The sequence below is a fragment of the Mobula hypostoma genome, chromosome 13, assembly GCF_963921235.1.
Source record: "Mobula hypostoma chromosome 13, sMobHyp1.1, whole genome shotgun sequence".
Taxonomy (NCBI): domain Eukaryota; kingdom Metazoa; phylum Chordata; class Chondrichthyes; order Myliobatiformes; family Myliobatidae; genus Mobula; species Mobula hypostoma.
The window spans coordinates 76,568,183-76,594,421 of NC_086109.1; the positions used below are offsets into that span (position 1 = coordinate 76,568,183).

General features: G+C 38.3%; 1 protein-coding gene across 2 annotated transcripts; it reads right to left on the reverse strand.

Annotated features, from left to right (window-relative positions):
* Positions 1-321: 321 nt before the first annotated feature.
* On the reverse strand, positions 322-20,291 carry mapk6 (mitogen-activated protein kinase 6). Of its 2 annotated transcripts, none has more exons than XM_063065977.1 (6): positions 20,055-20,291; positions 13,580-14,801; positions 5,650-5,794; positions 5,158-5,322; positions 4,009-4,210; positions 322-2,781 (listed from the first exon to the last, which is right to left on the reverse strand). In XM_063065977.1, exons 2-6 carry the CDS (start codon positions 14,132-14,134, stop codon positions 1,662-1,664), a joined length of 2,187 nt encoding a protein of 728 aa, XP_062922047.1. In that variant the 5' UTR covers positions 14,135-14,801; positions 20,055-20,291; the 3' UTR covers positions 322-1,661. The 2 variants fall into 2 exon arrangements, with proteins under 2 accessions (XP_062922047.1, XP_062922048.1); XM_063065978.1 differs by lacking the exon at positions 20,055-20,291 and adding an exon at positions 18,344-18,481.
* Between the last annotated feature and the right edge of the window lie 5,948 nt (positions 20,292-26,239).

The window sequence follows — 26,239 nt, forward strand, 5'->3', positions numbered from 1 at the left end:
CTAGAGACCTTCAAGTCACTAGACCCAACACCTTAACCACTTGGCCACGCACCAACACAAGCAGCACTGTAAATGGAACTTAAATGGCTATTCACTGAATGTTCAGTCACACACAAAGCTGTTAAGTTCAGCCTTTTACAGGATAACAGCAGAGCAGCCTCTTCCCAAAAACAAGTCTTCTAGTTGATTGTCATTTCTCACCAGTGAAATCATTTGTTCACTTAAATTTCTAAACAATTCAAAATATTTTCCGTATAACTTAATTCTTTGGTAGAAACCTTAGTGAACCTCAGGTAAGACAGCAAGTCACAAGTATTCAGGTTCTGGTTAATTTTATTTGTTCCATTTTTGGATTTGTTTGGGGGGGGAGGGAAGGGGCAAGAAACAGTTATACAGAAACTTGTATCTAAATTGGTAAAAGCAAATAAACTTTTCAGAAATAATTCTACATGCTATATTCTGAATCTATGGAAACCATGCTGGCTTGAGAAGTTACAAATTTAATAAAAATGTACAATAAAAAATAAACATGAGATTTCATTCATCTTACTGTAGTCTCTAGTATTAACTAACAGTAATGGCTGCAACTCAGGTATTTTCATGCTAGAATTCTAGCCTTTTAGGTTTTAACAAATTAAATATGGGATTTAAGACTTATTGGTGCATTTCCAAAACAATTTTGAAATGGTTTCTACATTGTTATTTGTTATCAAGCACCACTAAAATGTTCCAATTCCTATTTATGTAGTGAATGCTCTTTCCAAAACAAGCCAATTCTATAGATAGGAAAACTGAGAAAGTGTCAGGTTAAGATTTTAATTTTACACAATTAACCATAGTGCTAAACACAAAATTAGCTTCAAAATGCCTCAAATTCATTTTAAAGTCACAATGAAACTATAAAATTAAAATAAATACAGAAGAAATCTTACATCTGCTAAAATAAATAAAGTATCTGAACACTTTACTATGGAAAATGCATACCAGAAAGTTACAAGTACTGACAGCTTTTCAAACAGAATAACTGCTGGCTAAGTTCATGTGCATGCTGTGAAGCACTGTATGTGGCTCAAGGTCATCCACTCATTGCCGTTACCTTGAGGTAGATAACACATGCGTACCATGTTCTGCATTCATTGCTGGTTTTCCTGGCATCACATGTTTAAGAAACAATTAAGCTATCAGAAATCTTATATATTGCTGGGGAAAACAAATGCAATTTACTGCTTGGAATTTTAATTTTCAAATGAAATTTTAAAAAACTCATGCACGTATATTTTAACCGTGTGTTTGCCAAAATGGAAGCCATTCCATTTGTAAAACAAGTAGACTGTGCTTGGTGGTTTTTCTGTTTCACCAATAAAATGTACCCACTTGGCTTAGTGCATTTTCTCACCACTGTTTCAGTCACAATTTTCTGTGTTAGTCACCGTCTTTTTATGATGTACATTATTTTAAACTGTGCAAATGACATACAGGTTTACAAAAAATTAAAATGCAATGTTGCAATGTCAAAATAATTTGTCTTGTAAAAATGATACTATTCAAACCAAAAGCAAAAACAAAAGAAATTACAAAAATAAAAAAGATTCCAGACTTCATAAAACAAGACAAATGCACATAGTGAAGTATACAAAACAAATGTCTGCTGAGTGTTCTATTCAGTTCAAATGTTTCAAGATGCTACTATAGGTCTTATGAGGAATCTGAGGAGATGGTTTTGCAGCTGAAGGTGCTAAAGTATTCTGAATTGCTCTAGTTTTTAGCGGTGAATTGACAGGATTGTCAAATTGGGGAATACCAATGGACTCCAACTGCTTAGTAAATGGGATTTCCCCATTTCTGCTCATCTCTTCAGTAACCTTGTCCTCCTGTTTCCTGTCACTTGCTGGCTCAGATTCTGCTATTTCTACATCATCTTTTTTGTTGAATAATTTGTCTAAGTAGCTAGTAAATGTAGTTTTTTCCAGCTGTTCATCTTTCCTGCTATCCCAACAAACTTCTTCATCTTGAATTAGAAAACTTTCATCCCACCCACCATTTCCCTCAATTGAAAACTGGCATTCCCAAGGATTCTGGTTCCGGCACCCCAGTTGAGCCAAATTAGCCATCCCCTTCTCCTCTTTCTCCTGACTAACAGATTTGCAATTTGACAATGAACTTCTTAGATCCAACTGGGAAACTGAGCTGTTCAAGTCATTCAGCTTGTCTACATCAGGAGACTCTGGCTGCATACCCAATTTGATAGTGCTGGCCATAAAAGAATCAAAGTCAAACTCTCGAATTTTCTCTTTGTCCTTTTCAGCAATCTGCTGGGATGCCTCTACCAGTGCTAGCTGTGCTTTCACCAGTCCGTTCTTCTCACATTTTGACTTTCCTTTTTTATCTGGCTTCTCTCTGCTCTGCTCTTTCCAGTTAGATAGGTCCATAATAAGTTTGGGCTCATAATAATGGTTCACTTCACTCTCCCTCCACATCAAGTTATCCAAGTAGGATGGTGACCCCATTTTATAATTACAAGTATGACCACACTGCAGATCACAATATTTGTTTTCATGGTGATCTGGATGTGACCAAGAATGTTCAGTGGAAAAGTTCAAGTCAAATGCAGGATCTTCCAAATATTTTTCACGGTCTCCATCTAAATACTTGCGAGGGTCCACTTGCACTTCTTCCTCTTCAGTCATGTCAGACACTGCTCGCGGATCACGCTGAACATCATCTGCCTCAAAATTACTGTGCAAAGGCCAATCATGGTCTGATAATTCACTCTCATGGTATCTGAAATGAACAATTTAAGCAATGGCTCATTCAAGATGCAGAATATCTAAGATTGAAACATCATGTTGAAATATTACAGGCTGTTTTGTAATTGCAGCAAATGTTCCACAACTATTTTATAAAATCCATTAAAAACACAAGGTTAGACATTCACATGGAAAATTTTCATTGGTTTTAACTATCCACATATTTTAGAAGTGTCCTTATTTTGATAATTTAAAAATACCAAATTTCAGGTCAGTAGAGCAGATACATCTCGAAGACATGCTGGTAGGCTGATGCAAATGACTCTTAGTATAGATAGGTGGTAGGAGAATCAGGGCAGGTGGGGAGGTGAAAAGACTTTAGGGGGAGTTGATGACAGAGAGATAGAGAGACAGAGAGACAAATGGAGGAGTGATTGAAAATCCAGCATAGACTCAACGTGATGCTGTAAGGCAATATAAATATAACCACACAAAATTCAGTGTTAGTCGATCACAACGAAGACCTCATACTTCAAACATTTTCCTCAAGACAAGCTGAGATGTCAATGAAATAATGTTACCTCACTGAATGACAGCCTTTGAGGAACTTTAATAGAATACAAACCTAGTTTGCACTGAAACTACACTGCACATACTTAACTGATGGTCACAAAAAGTCAGGAGAAAGCCTTAACTAAACTCTTAACTACATCAGCTTGTCAGCTGAGCTGGCACAGATGTCAGAGATCCAAGTTACAGTGCAGTCATATCATTTTGTCTAATTTATGAAAGCATGTCACACTTCAAATACTAAACTCTTCATCACCCAGCTTTACATAGGCAACTGTTTTTCTTAATCAAAGCAAAGATTTTCCCTAAAAATTTTCTTTGTAAGGGTTCATCACTATGATTCAATAATACAGTGCCCATTATGAGCATAAAGGACAAAAACTTCAGTTAATTGTTGTAAACTTTACTGATATTTGATCCATAGTCATAAAGAAAATCACATGCAAATAATTCTGTAATACAAATTAGTCTGACTATAGAGTTAAATAAGGGGGAAAACTACTTTGCAATTTTGCATAAAGATAAAAGTTATTTTAATCCCAAGGGAATAATTTTTTTTTAAAAAAAGAGTAAGGATTCTGCAATTATGCGCTGGTCACACAGAAAACTTCTGGTTTAGCTATTGAATTAGGTTTCATAAAATAAAAAAAATTGAGAAATAGTACTTTATCACAAATAATCAAATCAGTACCTGTCCCAATTATAAGTATGGCTGTGACTCTCATCCATCAACAAAATGTCATCAACTTCATCCTCAATGTGAAAAGGATGGGTAGAGGTTGGTTCATCTGATGGGAAGGAATAAATACTCATGTATGGATGCGCCAAGGCTTCAGCTGCTGTCAGTCTGTCCATTGGATTAAAGGTCAAAATTCGCTCCAGAAAATCTAATGCTATTTTAAAAAGAAAAACAAATTGTAAGAGGATCATCAACTTTTCTTTCACCAGTTCACAAGCACACTCGCTCTGTTATTGTACAGATAACTACACTCACTGGCCACTTTATTAGGTACACCAGCTTGTTAGTGCAAATATCTAATCAGCCAATCATGTGGCAGCAACTCAATTCATGAAAGCATGCAGACGTGGTTGAGAGATTCACTTGCTGTTCAGACCAAATATCAAAATGGGAGAGAAATGTGAACTAAAGTACACCGACTGAGAAATAATTGTTGGTGCCAGATGGGGTGGTCTGAGTATCTCAAACTGGGATTTTCACACACAACAGTCTCTAGAGTTTACAGAGAATGGTGTGAAAAACAAAATAATATCCAGTGAGCAGTGATTCTTTGGGCGAAAACAGCTTGTTAATGAAAGAGGTCAGAGGAGAATGGCCAAACTGGTTCAAGATGACAGGAAGGTGTCAGTAACTCATATAACCATGTGTTACAACAGTGGTGTGCCGAAAAGCATTACTGAATGCACACCATGTCAAACCTTGAAGTGGATGGGCTACAACAGTAGAAGACCACACGGATTCCACTCCTGTACCTAATAAAATGGCCACTGCAACATAACTGTACAACAACTGCTGTGTTATTGTACTGATAAGATTAATTCCCTACACAGGAAACGGGAATTAAGTCTATCCCAAAGCTCCTGCAATGTCATTAATAACAAGAAGCTGCAAGCCAAAATTTACTCTTCAATTTCTTCCTTGTATTTCAGCCAAAATTAAATTAGCAGTTTGAGATTTAATTGCTAGGTTTCTAAATTATTTTAACAGAAAAATAATGGATACTTTAGATTTCCCTACAGTCTACAAAATAAGGCTAAATTAAAATAGGTTTAAATATAAAAAAATAAATAAGTTAATTATGAGAGCTTGTGGAGCACATACCTTCAGAACAGATGCCAGGGAGTAATTGTGGTAAGGGATTATGTGGTTCTGTCATATCCTTTTGTAAATAAACTGGGATGACACCCAAAAGCTCCTGATGGTCCTCTTCATGGATTACGGGGATGGAATTCAGAATCAACTGCATTTGCTCCAGCTCGTGAGCACCTAAACAGAGATTATGAAGCAATTTCAATATCTGAAGGGATAACATATGAAATTTTGTAAAACGCCTTTCAGAACTGTGCACAAGTAAGAGCAAGTGAGCTCAGAATTGTTCTATTAATTACTCCATTAATAGCATGAAATGTTTGGCTCCAAAATGTTATTCTGCTCACTTATTCATTTAGGATAAGTATCAGCTTCAATGAAACTTGTTTTATAAACAAATTAACAGCTTAGTTCAAAACAAAGTATTAAATGTAGACTAAAATATTACCTATAAAACTGGAATGCTCTTGCACTTTTAGCTCATTATCTTCCAGCAATACTGACCTGCAAAAAGCGTTTTCCCAGTCAGCATTTCTGCAAAGATGCAACCAGCAGCCCACATGTCGATGGCTTTGGTATAATTGTTAGGAGAGAGGAGAAGGCGTGGAGATCTGTACCACTTAGTAACCAATCCTTCAGAGAGATGGCCCTAGAAAAACAAAATGAACATTTTTTTCTGGCATGCTAAATTACCTACAAAGTGGAATATTAATAATCCATTCATGCAGCAGTGAAATTGGCTAATTTATAGGTGTGTACTATGCTTTCCCTACAAATTATATTACACAATCTATAGTGGAATCTAGAACTGCCATTTCTAAATTTTGGATACCACTTTCAGAAAACTGAATCTGTCTAGGAAATATGCAAACCTAAATCACTTACCACTTAATATTCTTAATGATCTTGGATATAAATAATGCCAATTGCTAGGGAGTTACTTATTTTCACACTGAATACAAACCTCTCTTCTATAATCATCTTGACAAGCTGTGTCTGCTAATACTAAAAATATGCTTGTAGTGTTCACTCATGGCTTATTTATGTTAAAGAAACATTTTCTTTCCATTTTGATGAACATACTATGCTTCTGTGGTTAGGGAAGTTAACTGTGGACTATTCTCGTCACTAAACCACGGCTTATAATTTTATGCAGCAATAATTCTGAAATATCAAAAGTAGACATATCACCATAGAAGAACACATCATAATTGGGTAGCACGGTAACATAGCGGTTAACAGAAGGCTATTACAGCACCAGTGACCCTGGTCCAATTCCCGCCACTGTCCGTGAGGAGTTTATACGCTCTCCCCGTGACAGTGTGGGTTTTCCTTCTGGTGCTCCAGCCCCACCCCGCATTACAAAGATGTTTGGGTCAGTTGGCTAATTGGTCACATGGGTATAATTGGGGGGCTCCGGTTAGTTGGTTTGGTCCAGAAGGGCCCACCATCATACTGTATCTTTAATTATTTTTTTGTATGAAGATTTTTTTAAAGAAACGTTTATTTTCTTTTACAAGGAAATTGCGATCAGTCTTTGCAAGAAATATTCCGAATTAGCTTCATGATCACTTGTGGATCATATACTGCTCATGCTGGCTGCAATTTTAAATAAGACCATCATGCATTTCTTCATTTCAAGCTATCAAATTAAATGTGCTTTGCCATGCAGCATCAGCATTACTCCAATTCATATTCCCCATAACTTTAAATTCATACATTTTCACTCTTCAAATTCACTTCAGGTTACACAATTATCCTCCTGCACAACAGATGACCAGTTAAAAAAAACTTAATGCAGCACTATTTCATCTTTTACAGCACATAACATAATATCTTGTGGCCGTGGGAAGTGCTGGAGGGAAAAGATCAATGATCTTTCATCCAGAACACTGAATTACTGAAAAGGAGTATATTATTCCTCCTGTTTTAGGAAGTTGTGTGGCAAGCATGAACACTCCTTCTCCTATGGTCTTAAGAATACATTTTTATCCCATTCATCAATCCTACCAACACTTTCTCCTTGCTAAAAATAGCCAACTGAAGTAACACATTTAGTGTTTTATGAATAAGAAATTCATCTCACATAGTTGCCACGACAGAAAGATCGAGGTAGATGGGTAAGACTTGTGAAGATTGGTGACATCTATCTACAACTAATTGAATTAATTAGCCAAATAGATTATTTTGCCATTTTTCTCTAAATACTCAATGACAGATATGGAACAATCAAGAGACAGGAGCTCAACATTACCCATTAAACCCTTGTTATATACAAAACCATAATAATTATGTTCTCTATACTTAGGTCAGAACAAAATTTTCCTGTATTTATCTCCCTTCCACATTTGCTCAGACACTTGCAAGGTGGACATGCAGATGGATCATAACCTGATCCTTACTAGTTTTCTTCAAATGAAAGGCATTGCAGAAAAATACCTACAAGAAGATCCTAAAATTTCCAATCAGCAAGTGCAGATGAAGAAGCAACCACAAGCAAAAGAGAAGTTCAAATCAAGACTTAAACAGTCTTTGGTAATTAACTTTACACCAGTCCTAAACAATGCCCAAAACTACATTAGACAAATATTGGATGACCTATTTTAGCTCAATTGTAATTGAGCACCTTTTACTCAGTGGGCTGTTGCATCAAGCCATACACAAAAAATGTAAATAATGTTTAAAAACTGCATTGCCAGAAATGAAACAAAAATAAAATTCTGGGAAACACTCAGCATATCAGATCAGCAGTTCCTGCTTGAAGTGAATGTCAAGTGAGAAAGGGCAGGGCTTGGCTGTGTATAGCAGAATTAGCACTCACCATCCAGGTTCACACATGAAGAATGGCCATTTCAGAAGTACTGGAGGGCCACTGCTTGTGGAACCATATCCTGGCACAAATTTCTGCCTTCAGGAGAGGAAGGGAAAGGTCTGGAGAAAACAAAGGGACCCTTGTACGTGGAATGTTTAGGAAAGACATTAGCCACATGTGCATTACCAACATTTAATGAAAACTTTACATTCAGGTATATATTTATATACTCACAGTATGTAATCATAAAATGTAACTAGGTGCATTTATATAGCTTATTTTTGGTGCCATGATGATGGTGGTGATTTGAGGTCATTATAAAATGGACTGATCTGACAATTGATTAGAAAAACTAAGTTAAGGAAGCCTATATCAAAAAAAATTACTTATAAAGAATACATTCAATCAATGATTTAACAAGGTTGCTGAGGAAATTACAGAATAAACTTGCATATTGCTGCAAGTTTCTCTCAGCAGGAACTAGAAATAAAAGTGTTTTAAATTTAACTTCTGCCTAATTCAAGATAAACAAAAAAAAGTCCAATTTCTCTTCAAGTGAGGACTGAAATCAGGCTCAGCTGTGATCTTGTCACTTACATTAAAACTCTAATCCAACAAGTTTGGAATTTTGCTGGTGCCACACAAGCAGATGATATAGACCATCAGATGTTACCCTTAATTCTCCAAATCATCTTTAATTTACTTTTTAAAAAATGTTACAACAATAAAATTTCAAAAGAACCAAGTAAGTTTAAAGGGAGCATGGAAAACAGAGCTGCAGTGTGTGGAAGGGAGCAGAGGAAATCAGCTTCTGGTGAGACAGATTCAAAAAGATTAGGATTTCCTAATAGCTGGCAGATATTAAGAGTTTTATGGTACTAAAGCTTAAATGGAAAGGTAACCATTAGAGGCAATATCTGAAGTGCATAAAATGTGAAAGAAATTTAGAAGTCAGGTGAATACAACAAGTAATCTCAACTTATTTTGCATAAATGTCAAAAACATTTCAGTGATATGCTTTTGGTTTTCAATAAGTTCAGCAAATAACAAAGAGCAGACCCCATTTTTAAATTATTACATTCAGGACCCAATTTAGAATTTCACTAAGAACTCTGCACTCCAAAAACTGAGAAATAAATAGCCAATCATATTCAGTCGTAAAAACTTCCACAGCAATAAAAACTCCATTAGCAGATCTGATACCTAAAACATCTCTTTCACACAAAACTTCACCTATAATCAGGACAAGCAAACATAAACCTAACCAATCTGGATATAACTAAGTTCGCAAGAAAACAGATGAAGAGACAATTAAATACAAGACAAAAATATCTGCACTGTTAACCAAATACAAATCATTCTATGAAAACTATTTCATAACTGCAGGATCAGTTTTAAGACTTAATACGTACTAAGTGCACAGTTACCATATTTAGGTAAAAACCTCCCAGTTTACACAAAATAGTGCTGGCTTTGAAATCATACTGTCAAATTCACTTCAACTCATAAAAATACCCCCTGCCACAAAATATAAATTCTAGGAATAGTTTCAATTCTTCTACAAATCCAAATACAAAGCAAACATGGACATTTTCTGACCTATGGGCACACACGTGGAGTAGATTCATCCCTGGAATATTTCCATAGATTAATCTCAAATTTTTACATATATTTATCACCTAAAGACAAAATTCCTGTATATTATCCTCCCACAAAGTTTCTTAATACCTGTAGTTACTATATAAAAATCTACTTAAATCTGTGGTTTATTAGGAAGAGGGAATAACTTCAAAGTTATGCAAATTTACCAGGATTAAAAGAATTACAAATACACAGGCCAGCTAAATTGTGATTTTCACACATCCAATTTATTCTGAAGGAAGAATGCCTGAAAACCAATGACATTATAGCGCAATTTCTTCATCTTATACCCTGAGTCAAAGACAGGCTGGTAATAATTAAAAGACAAAAGTTATCCTTTTATAATACTTATACAAAATAGTTTTAGAAAAGACTCCAGGTGAAAAAGCTCAGCTGGAAGAATGCCATCAGAACTTATGTCTGAAGTTAGAGTTCTGGGAAATTGATATTCAAAACTAATACTGAGAAAAAAAAAGAAAATTTGGAAGAGTCCACTGAATCTTGAAATAACACTTATTTAGGCAGATGTGTCCCCCCCCACCCGGCCCCAGCCATCTTAATGCCATACACTAAGTAAAAGTGACAGGGATTTAACTGTCATCCAAAAGACATTGAACTTAAACTTGAGAGACATCAAAACCTGTTACAAACTAGGCTGCATAGCATATCCCCAAATTAAACAGCAAATGACTGTCAATGAAAATATAATACCTCTTAACCTTTATTTACCCAAGGATGTATACAGAATAAGTCTTAGGTGCGCTGTTTTAGTTATCACTGCTTACCACTAAAGACTTCCCATAAGAAAAAAAAGTTTACATACTATGCAACTAAAGTAATATTTTATTCACTAATTAGAAGGAATATACATCACACAAAATGTCCATTTAGCCCAATTAGTACATGGAAAGTTTTATACTCCAATCCTCAAGCCTTTCCATATTTTGGTTCCATCAGAATTCTTCTTGCCTTGCACTGCTTAACTAGTTTTCTATGATGTTATTTATAGTTTTCCTTCAACATAGAAGATAGTTCCACTGATATTTTTTGTACTAGATAAATAAATTCTCATGAATTTCCTATGTGTTCTTTTCAATACAGAATTTTCAGGGTAACTAACTACAAGAGGCAGATTGCCCTCAGCAAAGACCACTTGAGAGACATCTAGGATACTTGCAGTCCTATCCTCTATCACTCAGTTGCTAAAACTTCATGCCACAAGATTGCCAATTGTTGTTTAGTGTATATTACAATCACATTCACACAAAGGAGAGAGCTTTGAACATTATGGCCCTGCTTCTTTGCTGCTAAACCAAGCACTGAATTTGAAATAAACAGAAGCTCCGTGAAGGCTGTTAAATTTATACAGTCTCCAAAATTAATACTTTAATATTGTTTTCCTAAATGAGCATAAGTAATGCAATAATTTTGGAATTATTACTTACAAATTCTCTTCCTAACATGTCAATGTACTAGCTATTCAGACTGAATGTTTTTGTTATTTTGATTTAAAAAACATTTATTTGGGTAAAGAAAAATTGACATTACCTAAAAGACTATAGACACTTGAAGAAAATAGTAAACGATATTGAAATGATAAGGGCCAAGCTTTATTGAATATAATAAAAAAGATATACTTTAAAAGGCTGACAGTGCTTAAAGTATAAAAGTCAATCTGTCCTCTTGGTGTGACCTGGTTTATTAAAAGGGTAGTGGAAGTTATAATCTCAGAACAATCTTCCAATCTCGATGAAAGTGGATTTAATGCCAGAGAAATGAAAGATTACTCGTTACATGCTCATTGAAAGAAATAAGCTTGACAAGTAGGTCAGTCACCCTAATGTTAATGAAAAGCAAACTTTTATACAGAAAAGGTCTGACACAAAATTGATTATTAACTCTTAGTTCACCAAATGACAGTCTGCAATAATTTACTAAAAGGCATTCATGCTTGACAAGCCTGATCAAATCCTTTAAAGTTTACTGCAGATACATGTTTGCGGTCAGAGCAATTAGTATTAAGTATGTGGACTTCTGAAAGTCAATTAGTAAACCAATACACAAGTCAATTTACAAAATTAAAACCCATAATACTAAATCAGCAGTAGCATTGTGCATCCAAAACTGGATGTAGGACAAAGTAGAAAATAGTGAAGTAATTTGCATACTATATTTGCTGCTGTTCCAGAGGTTATCAGGACCAGAGTTGCCCTTTCTCCCCAATACATTAATAGTTCCAGTTTGATTGCACACAGAATGCACTTCCAAAGGGCAAGTCAATGAATCAAGAAAACGCAAAGCAGATTTACGAAATCTGTTTATACAAATGAGGGGTGCTTAGTGATGAAGATGGAAACATGGCAATGACTCTCGGGCAAAAGTTAAGAAGTTCTGTTGATGTTTCAATTTCCTGAACGATTTTTACAGTGTTGATAACCAGAAGACACAGACATCAGGTGATTGAATGGCAACAGAATTGACACAAAGGATTGTTTTTTCTCCAAATATAAGTGGAGCAGTTGGGATCTGGAACCCATTCCTTGAAAAGGTCAGTTGATTCGGATTCTCATAGAAACACTCAATTGGATAAACACAAGGAGGGATTGTTCCTACATGGCTATATGGCAATGTCAGAGAATCAGATTTAATTGGACAGTTCTATAAAAAGTTAATATTAATATAATAGATTGAATAAGCTCTTTCTATCCTTATTAGCTGAAAGAAATCTAAAAGTCTGACTGAAGACTACTGCTAGCAGGGTGGTTTACATTTACAGATTACGCATTGCTTCATGATAAAATGGAATGACAACGGAAGAATTTAGATATTTCATTTACATATTTGGAACTGATACTAACTTTAGGTCAAATGCCAACATTTTCCAAGAGATGACAAATGGAATATCAACAAAGTCACGCAACATCCATTTAATTTTACATAATCCTTACTATAAAATACTGCTGCCAGAATACAATCCATTAGTTACATCCTAGAATATCTACAGCAGAAAATCCAATATCAAGACAATATTTATCATGTCAAAACTATAGATGAGAAGCAACAAATTAAGATTCTATGACCAGTGAAACTCTGACATCGGTTTTGGAACAACACTCCCAGTTTGTTCAAATATTAATTAGACTGGCTCTGCCATTTTTGAAAATAGATTTAAGAAGTATAGTAATCAAGATTAAATTATTTCAGGAAACTAATGTTTGTTTGTGTGATGCAACCGCATTTTTACTTCATTCACTTTATAAGATTTTAAACGAAAGCAAGAAAACATCTGGGAATTCAACTTCATACACATTGGAATACCTTGATTAAAAAGCAAAAACATTCTTAACTGTTAATAACAACCCAAGCTATGGGTTGGAGTATGGGGTTGGAGAAGACAGACTTCTCAGTGCAAGTGGAACCAATTAATTAGGATCTTATGCAAAAGGATTTTATTTACATTTCACTAATCCTAATTTTACTACAAAATTGTACAAAAGACAATAGCCGCCCTCTTCTTAAATCAAAAGTGGGATAAATCTTTCGTTAATACACAGCAGAATTCACAACTAAACTGGCAACTAAAAGCAAAATCACCTCATTCCCAATTTCCATTTTCTTAATGTCAAAAAGTACCTACTAGTTCTTTTAAAACCAAACCACAGTAATTTAACAATGGATTTTATTACAGATATTACCTCACTGCTCTAAAAACAATATTTTTGATGCACTAATGCTGAGAGCACAGGGAATAAACGCTGATTAGGACTGCCGCAAAGCTAAAGGGTTCTTTATGTAATTTCATCTTTAACTGTATTAGAAATTACAAAATGCTAGCATTTGCACTCAAGACAAATGACACACCACTTCTCCTTGAGCTATATTATGCACCCACTAAACATCATTTGCAAAACATCCAAACAAGGACAGCCAGCACTCTAACACACTATCTTATTCATTCATGGGAAATAAATTAAAACTTACTTTGTGAGAGTAATGGGGGTCCATGATGCGTGCCAGACCAAAATCCCCTATTTTCAGCACCAGATCCTCAGTGTTAATGAAGAGGTTAGCCGGTTTGAGATCTCTGTGCAGAACATTAGCTGAATGGATGTATTTTAGCCCACGAAGCAGCTGGTACATGAAGAGCCTAGCATGCTCTTCTGAGAATGGACTCTGTTCCAACAGCTTCGCTAGATCGGTCTCCATGTACTCTTGAACAATGTATACTGAATTCAGTTCTGTAATGGCACCCACATCATCAGACAACGGTATCCCACTTGGGCCCAAAATCTCAAACACCTTCACTATGTTATCATTGTCAAGTCGTCGGATGATTTTGATCTCTCGCAAGGCATGTTTGACACTCTGTGGGTCACTCAGGACAATTTTTTTGACAGCCACTCGCTTGTCGCAGTCATTATCCACAGCTGAGAAAACCAGGCCATTTCCACCATACCCTAGTGGCTTCAAGTCCATATACCGAGCACCCAAATCAAACCCATGAATGTTCATTAAACTTCCAAACTTTTCTGCCATGTTGGTAACCCTCAAACTTTCCTCTTCTATCAGATGGTTAATCCTATGTCAGAATTAGGCTATTTTAAAAAATTCACCTTCCACAATAAAAAAGTTCCCTATAGAGCAAGTCAACCCTAACCGATTCTGAGCTTCAAGGTCTTTTCTCTTTGAAATGCGTGCGCCATCCAGCCTAGCTGAGCAAGGTCAGCTCTGTTCCCATACAAATCCCTCCTTTAAAGAATGAACAGTTTGCAGAACAGAAATTCAGGTCTGACCTATGTCAGTAAAGGTTATGCTTCTAAATCAAATAAGGGCATCCCTGCAGACATTAAAATTAAACTAAAGTTTGATTGCAACGGAATGAACTTTGACAGACAGATGCATCCAAACTACTGTTGTAAACAGGTTAACATTTAACAGGGTGTGTGAGAATACATATATGTGTTATAAACCTCTATTGATATCCTCCTCATAGTGCAGATACATTCAGTGTAAGACTGGTCCTGAGCAGCGACATTCTACAGTGCTGATGAGCACTTTTTCTTTCCTTTATAATTATAACGTGGTCAAACAAAGAACTGGTGGCAGCTTTTCTAGCTCTAAAGATGACTCTTGTTAATGATCAGGTGGCTCCAGCTCACCGCAGTCACAATCAAAGCTATCATCCATTTTACACTTGGACAACCTACGAACAGAAACAGAAAAAGTGATTTAAGTAAAAGATCTCAACATTTTAGCAATAAACATTTATAAGCATGTTAAATAAGACTTAATTCTTTTTCTTTCAACTTTTCACTGCACTCACTTTTCAAAAATGAGAAAAGCAGTTTCAAATTAATGATATAGCATATGAGAGATTTTATGCATAGACAGCTCAGGAAGTGTCTTAGTACAGCAAAAGGCACCTATATACAATATTTTAAATTAATTCATGTCATTTTGTAATTATCACGCTTTATTATTTAGGTCAACAGTTTTGTCTACTATCAGGCATATTATGCTAACTGAATAAAGTTAAAATTGCTCCCGAAGTAAATCTCATAGCAATTGTGGGTTAAGTACCAAGCATAACAAATTCGCCAATTCAACACAGGTGTAATAATTGGAAGAATATAGAGTTTTTAGAAAACTGGTTTGTCAAATTTATTTTGAAGAAACAGAAATTATACTGAGTGAATTTCACATTATGCCTATTTTTACAAGTGTGCACTCTGAGTTGCAAAATAATTACACTTGTGAAATTAACTTCTACATATTAACTTTATATAAATCTTGAGTATCAACACATTTTTGGCTTATTACATGCCACAAAATAAATGGCACATAATGCTAATTCACAGCAAATTGCCTTTTGATAGCTCACTTTGATTATCCAATGTCACTCAGACATACAACTTTAAGTCTCTTCAGCAGGTGGAGTTCTACACTCAGTGTTGACTTTTAAATTCTCATCTCCCCATATTCCTCAATTGCAACTGGAGGTAGCGTCCATGCAATTGCCTGCATTATAACCACAACATTCATTTTCCAGATTTATGATTAACATACGAAGTTGACTGAGAACATCTTAAACACAGAAGGGTAGATTTCAGCAAATATTGCAAATTCTCAGATTATAATCTTTAAAGTAAAGGAGACTAATACAGATAAGAAACTATTACTCATATCTCTTGCTCTTTAAATTCCACGCTTACATTGGGATAGGGAAATGATGATTGGTGATAAATGGAATCATGGTTGGTGAAAGAAATCAAAGAAAAGAGAAAACCTCTGGTAAACACCATTGTATAGGTTGAATGTCATGACTTATTCAGAGAGGGTTAAAGTGGCTGTCTCTTACACAACCACTTGAGCTTAAAGTTGTTTCAGAGCTAGGTTAAAATACTTATTCAATTTGGACAACATACATCAGTCTCCTGTTTCAATTTTCTTATCAACAGATACGCAAGTTTTGGAAAATAAGAACACCTGCCCCCAAGACCAGAATATTACCAAACCTTCCATTACATTCTTCCAAAATTTTGAAAGTTTAGCACTTTTTAAAGACATCTTACATATAAAGCTGTAGATTTACCTATAATAGCAGCCTTGTTCTAGAAGTATATTGTTTATCTGATGCATAATTAAAAATCAGTTTTTGATTCTAATTTTTTATGCTATCTGCTTCAAATTAACCTATGTACACATACATTTGTTCAAACTGCAGCATACAAGCATGAGATAAAACCTTGATTTAAAATGCAATTAATATCAAAGGCTTGCCAGTAAATACCACAAATAAACCATCAAAAACAGACCATCCTCTACTGAAACACTTACTTATGTCATAGAGAAAAGATGTAATCACCAGATGTTGTAATTCATCACAGTTCAATACTAACATAGCACTTAATACAATATTCATAACTTTAATCTCAGATGATTAAACTACACTTCTACAATGCAATACATCTCAACCCAAATTTTAGCTACAAACTGCACATTAAAACACACAATTTTTTTAAACTTTTGATCAAAATGCCAGGCACTAGATTGCACAGTGAACTCTAATCATTTATTATGACATCAACCGGAAATAGTAATACCATCAAAAAGAACTAGATTTGTACAAACCACTTGCAGAAGTGAAACAATAATATTCTAAATAAACCACAGAGTTTATGTACAAAGGCTTACCCATGTAATAAATTGTAACTACTTTTCATTCAGATTTCATCAGTGAAATCCAAACTATCTTTCTTAACAGGAGCTGCTCATACTGACCAAGCTTTTTTTCTAAAAAATAAACTAGGAAGACATCATGCATAAACACCTCACTCAAAAAAAAGGGGAAAACCGCTCCTGCAATTACCTCACTAGGTGCTCTCATTTTCACTAAAGAATAATCAGCCAATTAGAAAACTACCAGAGGTAAAATAATCAAATGACCCAATAATTACTCCCCGTTGAACTTTGACTAAAAGACTGAGACACATGTAATCCAAACTCAATTAAAGTCCGGAAATCGAATGATAAATACAAATACTCAATTATTTCTGTTGAAAAAGTACGTAATCTCTATTTTTATCTTCAGGGACTGAATTAATTAAGGAATTTGAATAGGTACTTCGAAACACAACGAATCGTATTAAGGAGTAGCCATTTAAACCCGGCGTTTGCAATGACAGGAAACTCAACCGCAGCTTGCGAGAGAAATACCATACACGTCACATGAAATGGAGCCACGTCGCAGTTTGTGGGCAAGACAAATCATTGAGATATCACTTCCCTGGAAATATTACACATCGACTAGAGATCTAGAAGTTTAACTTTCGCATGACAAATTGACGTAGGGCGGTGGCGCATGCAGTCCGAAATCGGTTAACAATGAGAAACTACAGAATTAAGAAACCCAGACTTAGTCCACACTTGTTGCCGGGGGAAAAAAATACAGTAATTGCTAACCAAAGCCGTTCCCAATCTGTTTTGCATATCTGACGTGGAAACTCAAAGTGGCTAATTGCTGGAAAAGATTAACTTTTATTTTAACAGCCATTTAAAAGGCATGAATGTTAACTAAGCAGGATGGTTGAAACGAAAAGTACAAAGGACTATGCAGACCATGTTCCTGAACAATGGACCGGCCGCACACCAATGGTGTTGCATGTTTGCGCTATCTACCTGCGCTACTGCAGCAAAGGGTGGTATACACGCACCAACTAGCTCCACTTTGTAACTTTGCAGCGCCTACTTTCCATCTACCCCCCAATAAAGCAACCGCGCAAATCAACCGTACTACAGCAGCGGCAGACCGGCCGAACCGCGATTAAAACACGTCCCGCCTCTCCCGCTCGCCGATTGGCCAGAGTGCTCCCGAGAGTCCCACCTAAATCACAAGCCCCGTCTCTCAATGGTCGCGCAGCTGTCAATCAACGCGCCTCCTTCACCCCGGCTCGGAGATAGTGAATTATCAGACCTCCAGAAACAAAAGAAAAAAAAGTGGGGTTTCCTTTTCCCGGGGAGGGGGGAATTTACCACAGTTGCTGGACCGAACCGGGAAAGGACACAGCGGCGGTGAAACACCTGCCTTCTCCTGGGATGGGGAAGAGCGTGGTTTCCCCGGTCCTCAGCCCCGTCAAACAAAGGAAGGCGCGGCCTATACCGGCGGAGCGCGTCTCACTCGCCGCAATTACACGCATGGCAACCGGCGCCTGCCACTTCCCCCGGCCCCCATCGCCGCCGACTCACCAGGCGTCCTAACAGCATGAGAGGAAGAGTTTCGAGTGCGGCGGTAAGAGCCGCTTCCGTCGAACCACCGCTCCGGAGAAGGCGCAGTGCCCGACACCCACCGCCCACAGCGCGGCGTCACCGCTACCCGACAGGCCCCGCGTGCCCACCCGGCGGGAAGTTCAAACCCGGGCACCCTCCTGCCCTCCGTGCCCACCTTCGCAGTTATACGGCTCGTATTTTTTTTGTGTGTGTGCAAGTGCGTGCACATGATCGAATGAGTTCAAAAATGTAATAGTTATATAAACACCGAGCACTCCTACTGCTGTCAGTTGAAAGCCGACAGGTTAAAGATTCGAATGCAAAGCAAGGTGTTCATCTTAGACCTTGAACTGTTTCTGTTAAGTAGTGATTAATCTAAACAATGGCCATTAACTCCTTTTTTCTGCAATTAAAGGTGGAGTTGCCTCTCTTTATGGCTGCTGCAAAAGTTTTGCCCTGACCTGATCTTACTTTATTCTTCATACAAAGTTTGCTTTATTCTTAATACTTTATATACAATTATAGTAAAATTCAATTGGAAGAAATTTTGTTATGTACCCCGTGCTCTTCCCACTATACGACTAAAATCAGAAAATATCGCATATTGCCATAGTAACTACGGGCATAATAAAGTGACCGAACAATGAATTAAATAGTTATTGTTTCTGAAGTAATTTGACACGCTATACGTAATATTGCCCTGGGCAAATGTGACATTTGACTTGATCATAGACATCAAGGAACACTATCTAAAGGAGCTGATCTAAAAACAATGAACTCAATTCGCATCATGTAATGCTTGTGAATATATAAATAAGTAGCCTACGATCTAAAAGCGTTGTACATCCATTTCAGAAATTAGCTTGATTAATTAAGATACATTTCGTGCTACCGTACTTACTGCGATTATATTTCAAAATGATGCCGGATTAATTATGGGTAAACACGATATGAAAGAGATGTTGTTTGCAGTTTAACTTTATTTACATTAGCATATCCTCAGCGCTATTCTGCATACAACAAAAGCAAACAAAGTCTGCATACAACAAAAGCAAACAAAGTCTTTTTTTCATAAGTTCAGTAATTGTAAAATACTGCGAGGTAGCATAATTTATACTTGTTCGGCTCAGCACCTCTGAAGGTGCTTTCGGGCACAATTTGGAAGGGGATACGAAAGAAATTAAAATATACATTTAATTCTCTTGCATGGAATATGGGAAACTAAGATTTATTAGCTGTAATTGCTTATAGGTCAGGTAAATTAACTGCTTGTTTAAAGTTAACAGGGCGATTTCGCGCAGACGGGGGGTGGGGGCACCAATTTCTCATCTTGAATAGCAAATAGGTGCAGAGTGTATTCTCTTATAGGTGAAACCCAATCAATATTGCAAAATGAAGCAATCTATCCGGCATATGGACAATATTATCGCTTCAAGTTGTCAAGCCTGATCGCACATCAGGCCAGATAACAGTGAACAAATTGTAACATCTCGCTCACCACGAACGTTAATATGCGCATTCTTAAGAGAAACTACGCGCTGTAGCGGTAGAATGAAACATGTAGGAACAATTCTATTGAACGGACGACAGCAGTATTTTCTGACATATAGCTTACCGAAGCCAAAAGTCTACATCTTCCTCCGTCATATATTTAAAAACCGGCAAGTTTGTCATGAAGGAGCTTACTTACCATGTTTGGCGTTTGACAGCGGTACGAAAGATCTGGATCCTATTTACTTGAGTAATCAAGCAACTGGGGAAAATGAATCCACGTTTGTAGAAACCGAACAATCTGGGTACTTTTACTGCACTTACTTAGCGTAAGTCAAAGCCATTCTGAAGGCAGCTAGCGCCGGTCGAATTTAAATTGCGCTTGCATGCGGTTGTGCTGTGTTTTTTTTCACACAGCATCAGAGGCGGTGCTTGTATCAGTTTCAGTCTCAATGTCAACTTCCAATGACGCATCGAGCTCGTAAACAGAGACCGAGCCCACAGTTTCTGGTCTTGCACAATTACCACTGCCAAAAAGATAACAAACACCTTTCTACCAGGGCTTGTTTTGTAAATTAACGGCAAAGTGGAGGGCAGGAGGGGTAAACTTTCACTTCCCTTCCCCCACCTCTTCAGGGACCCTAAACCAGCGAGAGCCGGCACTGCAGATATTTATTTCGGGTTTTATAGGTCATGTTGAATAATCCACACCTCACTGTATGGAATTACCCCTTTCCGATTGGGTTTCACGCAAGCGGTGGACGATTTCTAGTCACTACTCTAAACTGTGCGAGACATGTATTCCCCTCCCGCTGGTTATAAATAATCTAGTGGAAATTTGGTAGACGTGCTCCTACTTAAAACGGAACATATAGGTTTTAGATAATTGAATACTTCGGTGCGTAGCAGTGGAGGGGTTGGACCGCCTTCCACTGCGCTGGTTCATTGCTGAATTTGCGCTACATTTATGGCGCAGTAAAGTTTTTTTTTAATATATAACAGGAGTACACAGGGTCCGCTGCAAGTGGGCACACCAAGTCCCGGAGATGACCTCAAGCGCTAAAGCTGTGTCCCTTAACCTGATGGTGAACTGCCTGATTTGAAGCAATTAAATTGTCCGCTGCTGCCCGTCCTATCCCAATGCCGCGTTGCGATTGACAATACATGTCATTCGGAGGATTACTGTATTCCGTTCCTTTAGCGAATTAGTTCCAGCAGTCATCTGAGATTTGTCTATTCCCGATTTTTTAAAAATTGTTTTGGGTAAACGGTAGCTTTAATGTAACAGCGGGAACATTTTGTCAGAATCATAGATTCAAACACCACAGATTCAAGCCTTTCGGCCCACCATGTCCCTGCCGACCATCTAAATTAATGTCATTTACTAGTGGGAAATAATACAATAGTACAGCACAGGAACGAGCCCTTCGGCTCGCGATGTTTGTGCCGACAATTATGCCAAATGAAACGAATCCCATCTGCCAGCACACGATCTATTCCCTGAACCCACCATTCATGTCTCCTGCATGCCGCTATCGTGCCTTTTTCCAGCGCCTCCCCTGGAGCGCATCGCAGGTACCTATCACACTCTGTGTAAGACAAATTCCTGCCCAGGAACATCTCCCTTAAACTTTCCGACACTCAACAGAGTAGGATGATAGATTCTTGATTAGTAAGAACATCAAAGGCTACGGGGAGAAGGCGGGAGAATGGGGCCCGGAAAGACAATAAGTCAACTGTAACGCAATGACGGAGCAGCCTCGATGGGCTAAATGGCCTAATTCTGCTCCTAAACCTTATGGTTCGTTCATTCGTTATGTGACCTGTCGTATGACGTGGGCGATCATGGTCTTTCCGTGACCATGATTGTGCTTGGCAATTTTTTTCTACAGAAGTGGCTTGTCATTGCCTTCTTCTGGGCAGAGTCTTTACAAGAAGGGTAACCCCAGTCGTTATCAGTACTCTTCAGAAGTTGTCCGCCTGGCGACAGTGGTCTTGTGACATCTGTAACTGTGAACTTCCCACTAATCGGGACATTTATAAAGACAGGTGTGTAAAAAACGGCCCGAAGGATCATTCGCGACCCCAGTCACCCCAACCACAAACTGTTCCAGCTGCTACCATCCGGGAAGCGGTACCGCAGTATAAAAGCCAGGACCAACAGGCTCCGGTACAGCTTCTTCCACCAGGCCATCAGACTGCGTAATTCATGCTGATACAATTGCATTTCAACATTATATGGACTGTCCTGTTGTACATACTATTTATTACAGATTACTATAAATTGCACATTGCCCATTTAGAAGGCGATGTAACGTAAGGATTTTTACTCCTCGTGTATATGAAGGATATAAGTAATAAAGTCAATTCAATGCACCGGCTGCTCATACGACCATCTACCGCCTGCTCCCGTGGCTTCACGTGACCCTGATTTTTTTTTTGGAGGGAGGTGAGGGAAGGCTGAACGGGTGCTACACCTCGTCCAAGAGTGACCTGCAGGCTAGTGGAGGGAAAGAGTACCTTACATCTCCTTTGGTCAAGGCACATCTCCACCCTGCCACCCACCTCTTATGGCCTTATAGCTATGTCCTCCAGTGTTTGACAATGGGCATGTACCATCTTCTCTATCTATGCCGCTCATAATTTCATAAACTTTGATCAGGTCTCCCCTCAGCCTCTGATCCTCCAGAAAAAGCAATCCAAGTCTGTACTTGACCTGTAGTCATCCATACCTTGTAATTCAAAGTCTAGATACTTTGCTAGGCACCAGTGGTGCTAGTAAATTCACTGTTATGTCTTTGAGGGGATTTCAAGGGAAACTAAGTTGAAGTAACAGAGATTTCAGACCCATTTGATAGAGCAGATCAGTACTTAGAGATCTGGAAAGTGCCAGCTTCAACCAACTGTTCTGCAGATAAGAGACTAGAGGATATCTTAGTCTTTCATCAGTGCCAAATTAAGCCTGTAGTCTATGGGTTATGCATGAGGTTTCCATGTTACCTGTCAGGGTCATCTACTCTATCCACTGCTTCTGGTGTGGCGTCCTCTATAATAGTGTGACTCAACGTAGATTGGGGGACTTCCTCATTGAACATCTTCACTCTGCCCACCATAAAAGGAGGTCTTTCGCTAGCCACTCATTTTAATTACACCCTCCATTCCCATTCCAACATGGTGATCCATGTCCTCTTCTACTGCCATGACGAGGCCTCTCTCAGATTGGAAGAGCAACACCTCGCCTTCAACCTGACAGGATGAACATTGATTTCTCCAACTTCCAGCAATATCTTCCCCTCTCCCCCTTCTTCCACATTTTCCATTCTCCATTCTGGTTGCCCTTCTACTCTTCTCATTTGTTCATCACCCCCTCCCTTCGTTGCCCCTCCTCCACATTCTCCCATGGTGCACTCTACACTTCTATCAGATTCCTTCTTTTACCTCCCTCCGCCACCCACCTCTCTTCCCCGCCACCTGGTTTCACCTATCACTTATCAACTTGTACCCCTTTCCCTCCACCCACCTTCAATATTCTGGCTTCTTCCCCCTTCCTTTCCAGTCCTGATGAAGGGTCTTGGCCAGAAACGACAACTGTTTATTCCTCTCCATAAACACTGCCTGACCTGCTGAGTTCCTCCAGCATGTTCTGCTCTATGATACCAAACTTCCAAATACAGTAAACAGTAGATGTGTCTATACTAGCTTCTGAGCTCCACCTTGCTTTGAAGAACACAAGAAATGGATGCATGAATTGGCTACTTGCTCTGCTATGCAATATCTGATTTAATGTCGCACCACCTTCATCTGTGATCACCATTTCCCCGAAATCCTCAGTATACAAAGTATTATCATTTCCAATGGGCTGAATCCTACAAAACTGCTGGCATTTCATCATTCAGATGGAATTAGTCCTGGGCTTCGGCACACCCACCGTGAGTCTGGGATGTAGTCATAATGGGCCCTTTGTCCCATCATGTTTATGCAGACTATCAAATAAACATGTATTTCTGAGCAGTCCATGAACTCATGCACATGACTGTATGTGTCAAAGTGGAGCAGACAGCTAGTTTGTAAATCCATCCCGACCAAAGGGTGATGGAATGTCCTGGGAGGGGTGTGGGACAAGTGGCAGAGAAGGTGTACCAAGGGAAGGGGGTGGCACAGGTGCAGATGCACCCAGCCCCGAGACACCAGGCAATGTCATTTGATTCCAAGCAATTAGTTTGGTGAGCATTATAGAATGTGCTTCACTCTCCCTTCCCCTTTTCCCACCCTTGATTCCCGTCTCCCTGCCCCCTTCCCACTCTCAGTCAACAACAGAAACCCAAATCAGAATCAGGTTTATCATCACCCATGTATGTCATGAAATTTGTGGGGGGGTTTTTTTGTGGCAACAGTTCAATGCAATACATAAAATTACTACAGTACTGTGCAAAAGTCTTAGGCACCCTAGCCATATACATATATGCATCTAAGATTTTTGCACAGTACTGTATATATTTATTTTTGTAATGTGATATTAATTTTTATGTCTGGCTCTATATTGCTGAAGGAAACCAACAAATTCCTGATGTATGTGAGTGATTACGAACATGATTCTGATACTAATCCTGCTTTCTAGCACTTCCATCATAGCCTTCCATCCTTTATGACACAGGCAGCACACTAGCATAGCACAATTCCCACTGCTGATGTAAGGAGTAAGGAACATACGTTTTCCCTGTGACCGTGTGCGTTTCCTACAGATGCTCTGGCTTTTTCCCACATTTTAAAGATGTATGTGTTGGGGCTAGTTCATTGTGGGCATGCATTGCTGGTGCAGGGAACATGGCTACACATGTGGGCTGCCCCCAGTACATCCCTCGACTGTGTTGGTTGTTGACACAAATGATCCATCGCATTGTACGTTTCGACGTTTTGATACGCATGTGACAAACAAAGCTCATCTAAAAAGATCTAATTCTGACTTGTTGATTGATTTGGCCTGAGTGTTGAATCAGTCAGTTTACCCCACCACTTCATAGAAAGTCCAAAGGCTAGATGTAGTCTTCATGGAGTTTGAAACTAATACACTGAAGATCCTCCCTCAGCTCTTGTAATAAATATGACATGGGATTTGAGTTGGCATTAAACCCGTTGGAGATTATAGGCCCATTGATCCAAGGCAAAGGGGAATGTAATTGAATGGTTTTATTATTCATATTTATGTACATTTTAATATACTTTATTTTTATTTTTTAATATCATCTTTATTCCATATTTAAAACTTTTAAGTACTTGAAAGACATGTATAACATATCCAGAATAAAATTCAAACTTGAAGGGATGCGAAGGCAATCAGAGACGACCAAATTTGATAAGTATTTAAGATAATCCCATAAATCTGCTCATCTTTTGCTGTTATCCATAAAGACAAACCAGGAAAGTCAAAATAAAATTTATTATCAAAGTACATACATGTTACCAGGTACTACCTTGAGGTTCATTCTCTTGCTGCAATTTACACAAACATAAGGAAATATAATAGAATTTCTGAAAAACTATGCATAAGCAAAGACTGACTAACAACAAATGAACAAAAGACAAATTGTGCCAATAAGAAAAATAATATGTAGAATATGAGTCATAAAGAGTTCTTGAAAGTGAGCTTGTAGGTTGTAGAAACAGTTCAAAGTAGTGCTTGAATGATGTTATCCATGCTGGTTCAGGAATCTGATAGTTACTACTACTATTACTATGACGTCGACTCAGGCCTAGGGGGCCGGCGTCGGGCACGATGATGGACTCTCCACTTCTCCCTCTCCCTCATCAGTGTGTTCAGTTCATCTACATTAGCCACCCCACTGTCTTCTAGAAGCGTGTTGACCATCGTCTTGGGAGGGCGCCCAGGGTTCATCCTCCCGTGCTTGGGCTCCCATATGATGACTAGGCTGGCAGGTAGCTCGGGGTGGCATAGACAGTGCCCCGCTAGTTGTAGTCTTCTCACCTCAATTTTAGTGGAGAGCATCGGTAGGTTGTTATAGCTGATAACTGAAGGGTGATAACTGTTCCTGAATCTGGTAGTATGAGATCTAAGGCTTCCATACCTCCTGCCCGATGGTAGTAGCAAGAAGTGAGAATGGCCAGGATGGTGGGGGTCCCTGATGATGGATGCTGCCTTCTTGTGGCAGTGCTGCATGTAAATGTGCTCAGTGATGATGGAGGGCTTTGCCTGTGATGGACTGGGTTTTTATCCACTACTTTCTGTAGTCTTTACCGTGCCTGGGCATTGGTGCTTCTTATCAGGAACATCTCCACAGTATGTTGCATCAAAAATCAAGATTATGATATGAAAAGATCAGACCTTTCGGCCCACAATATCTGTATAGGGTACAATGCCAAATTAAA

Excerpts from the sequence above, each read along its gene's own strand:
- mapk6 (XM_063065977.1), bottom strand. The coding sequence starts at position 14,134 with ATGGCAGAAAAGTTTGGAAGTTTAATGAACATTCATGGGTTTGATTTG. Across the intron at positions 5,795-13,579 it reads ACCCCCATTACTCTCACAAA|GGCCATCTCTCTGAAGGATT; the intron begins GTAAGTTTTAAT and ends TTGTTTTTCTAG. Across the intron at positions 2,782-4,008 it reads CATACTTATAATTGGGACAG|ATACCATGAGAGTGAATTAT; the intron begins GTACTGATTTGA and ends TGTTCATTTCAG.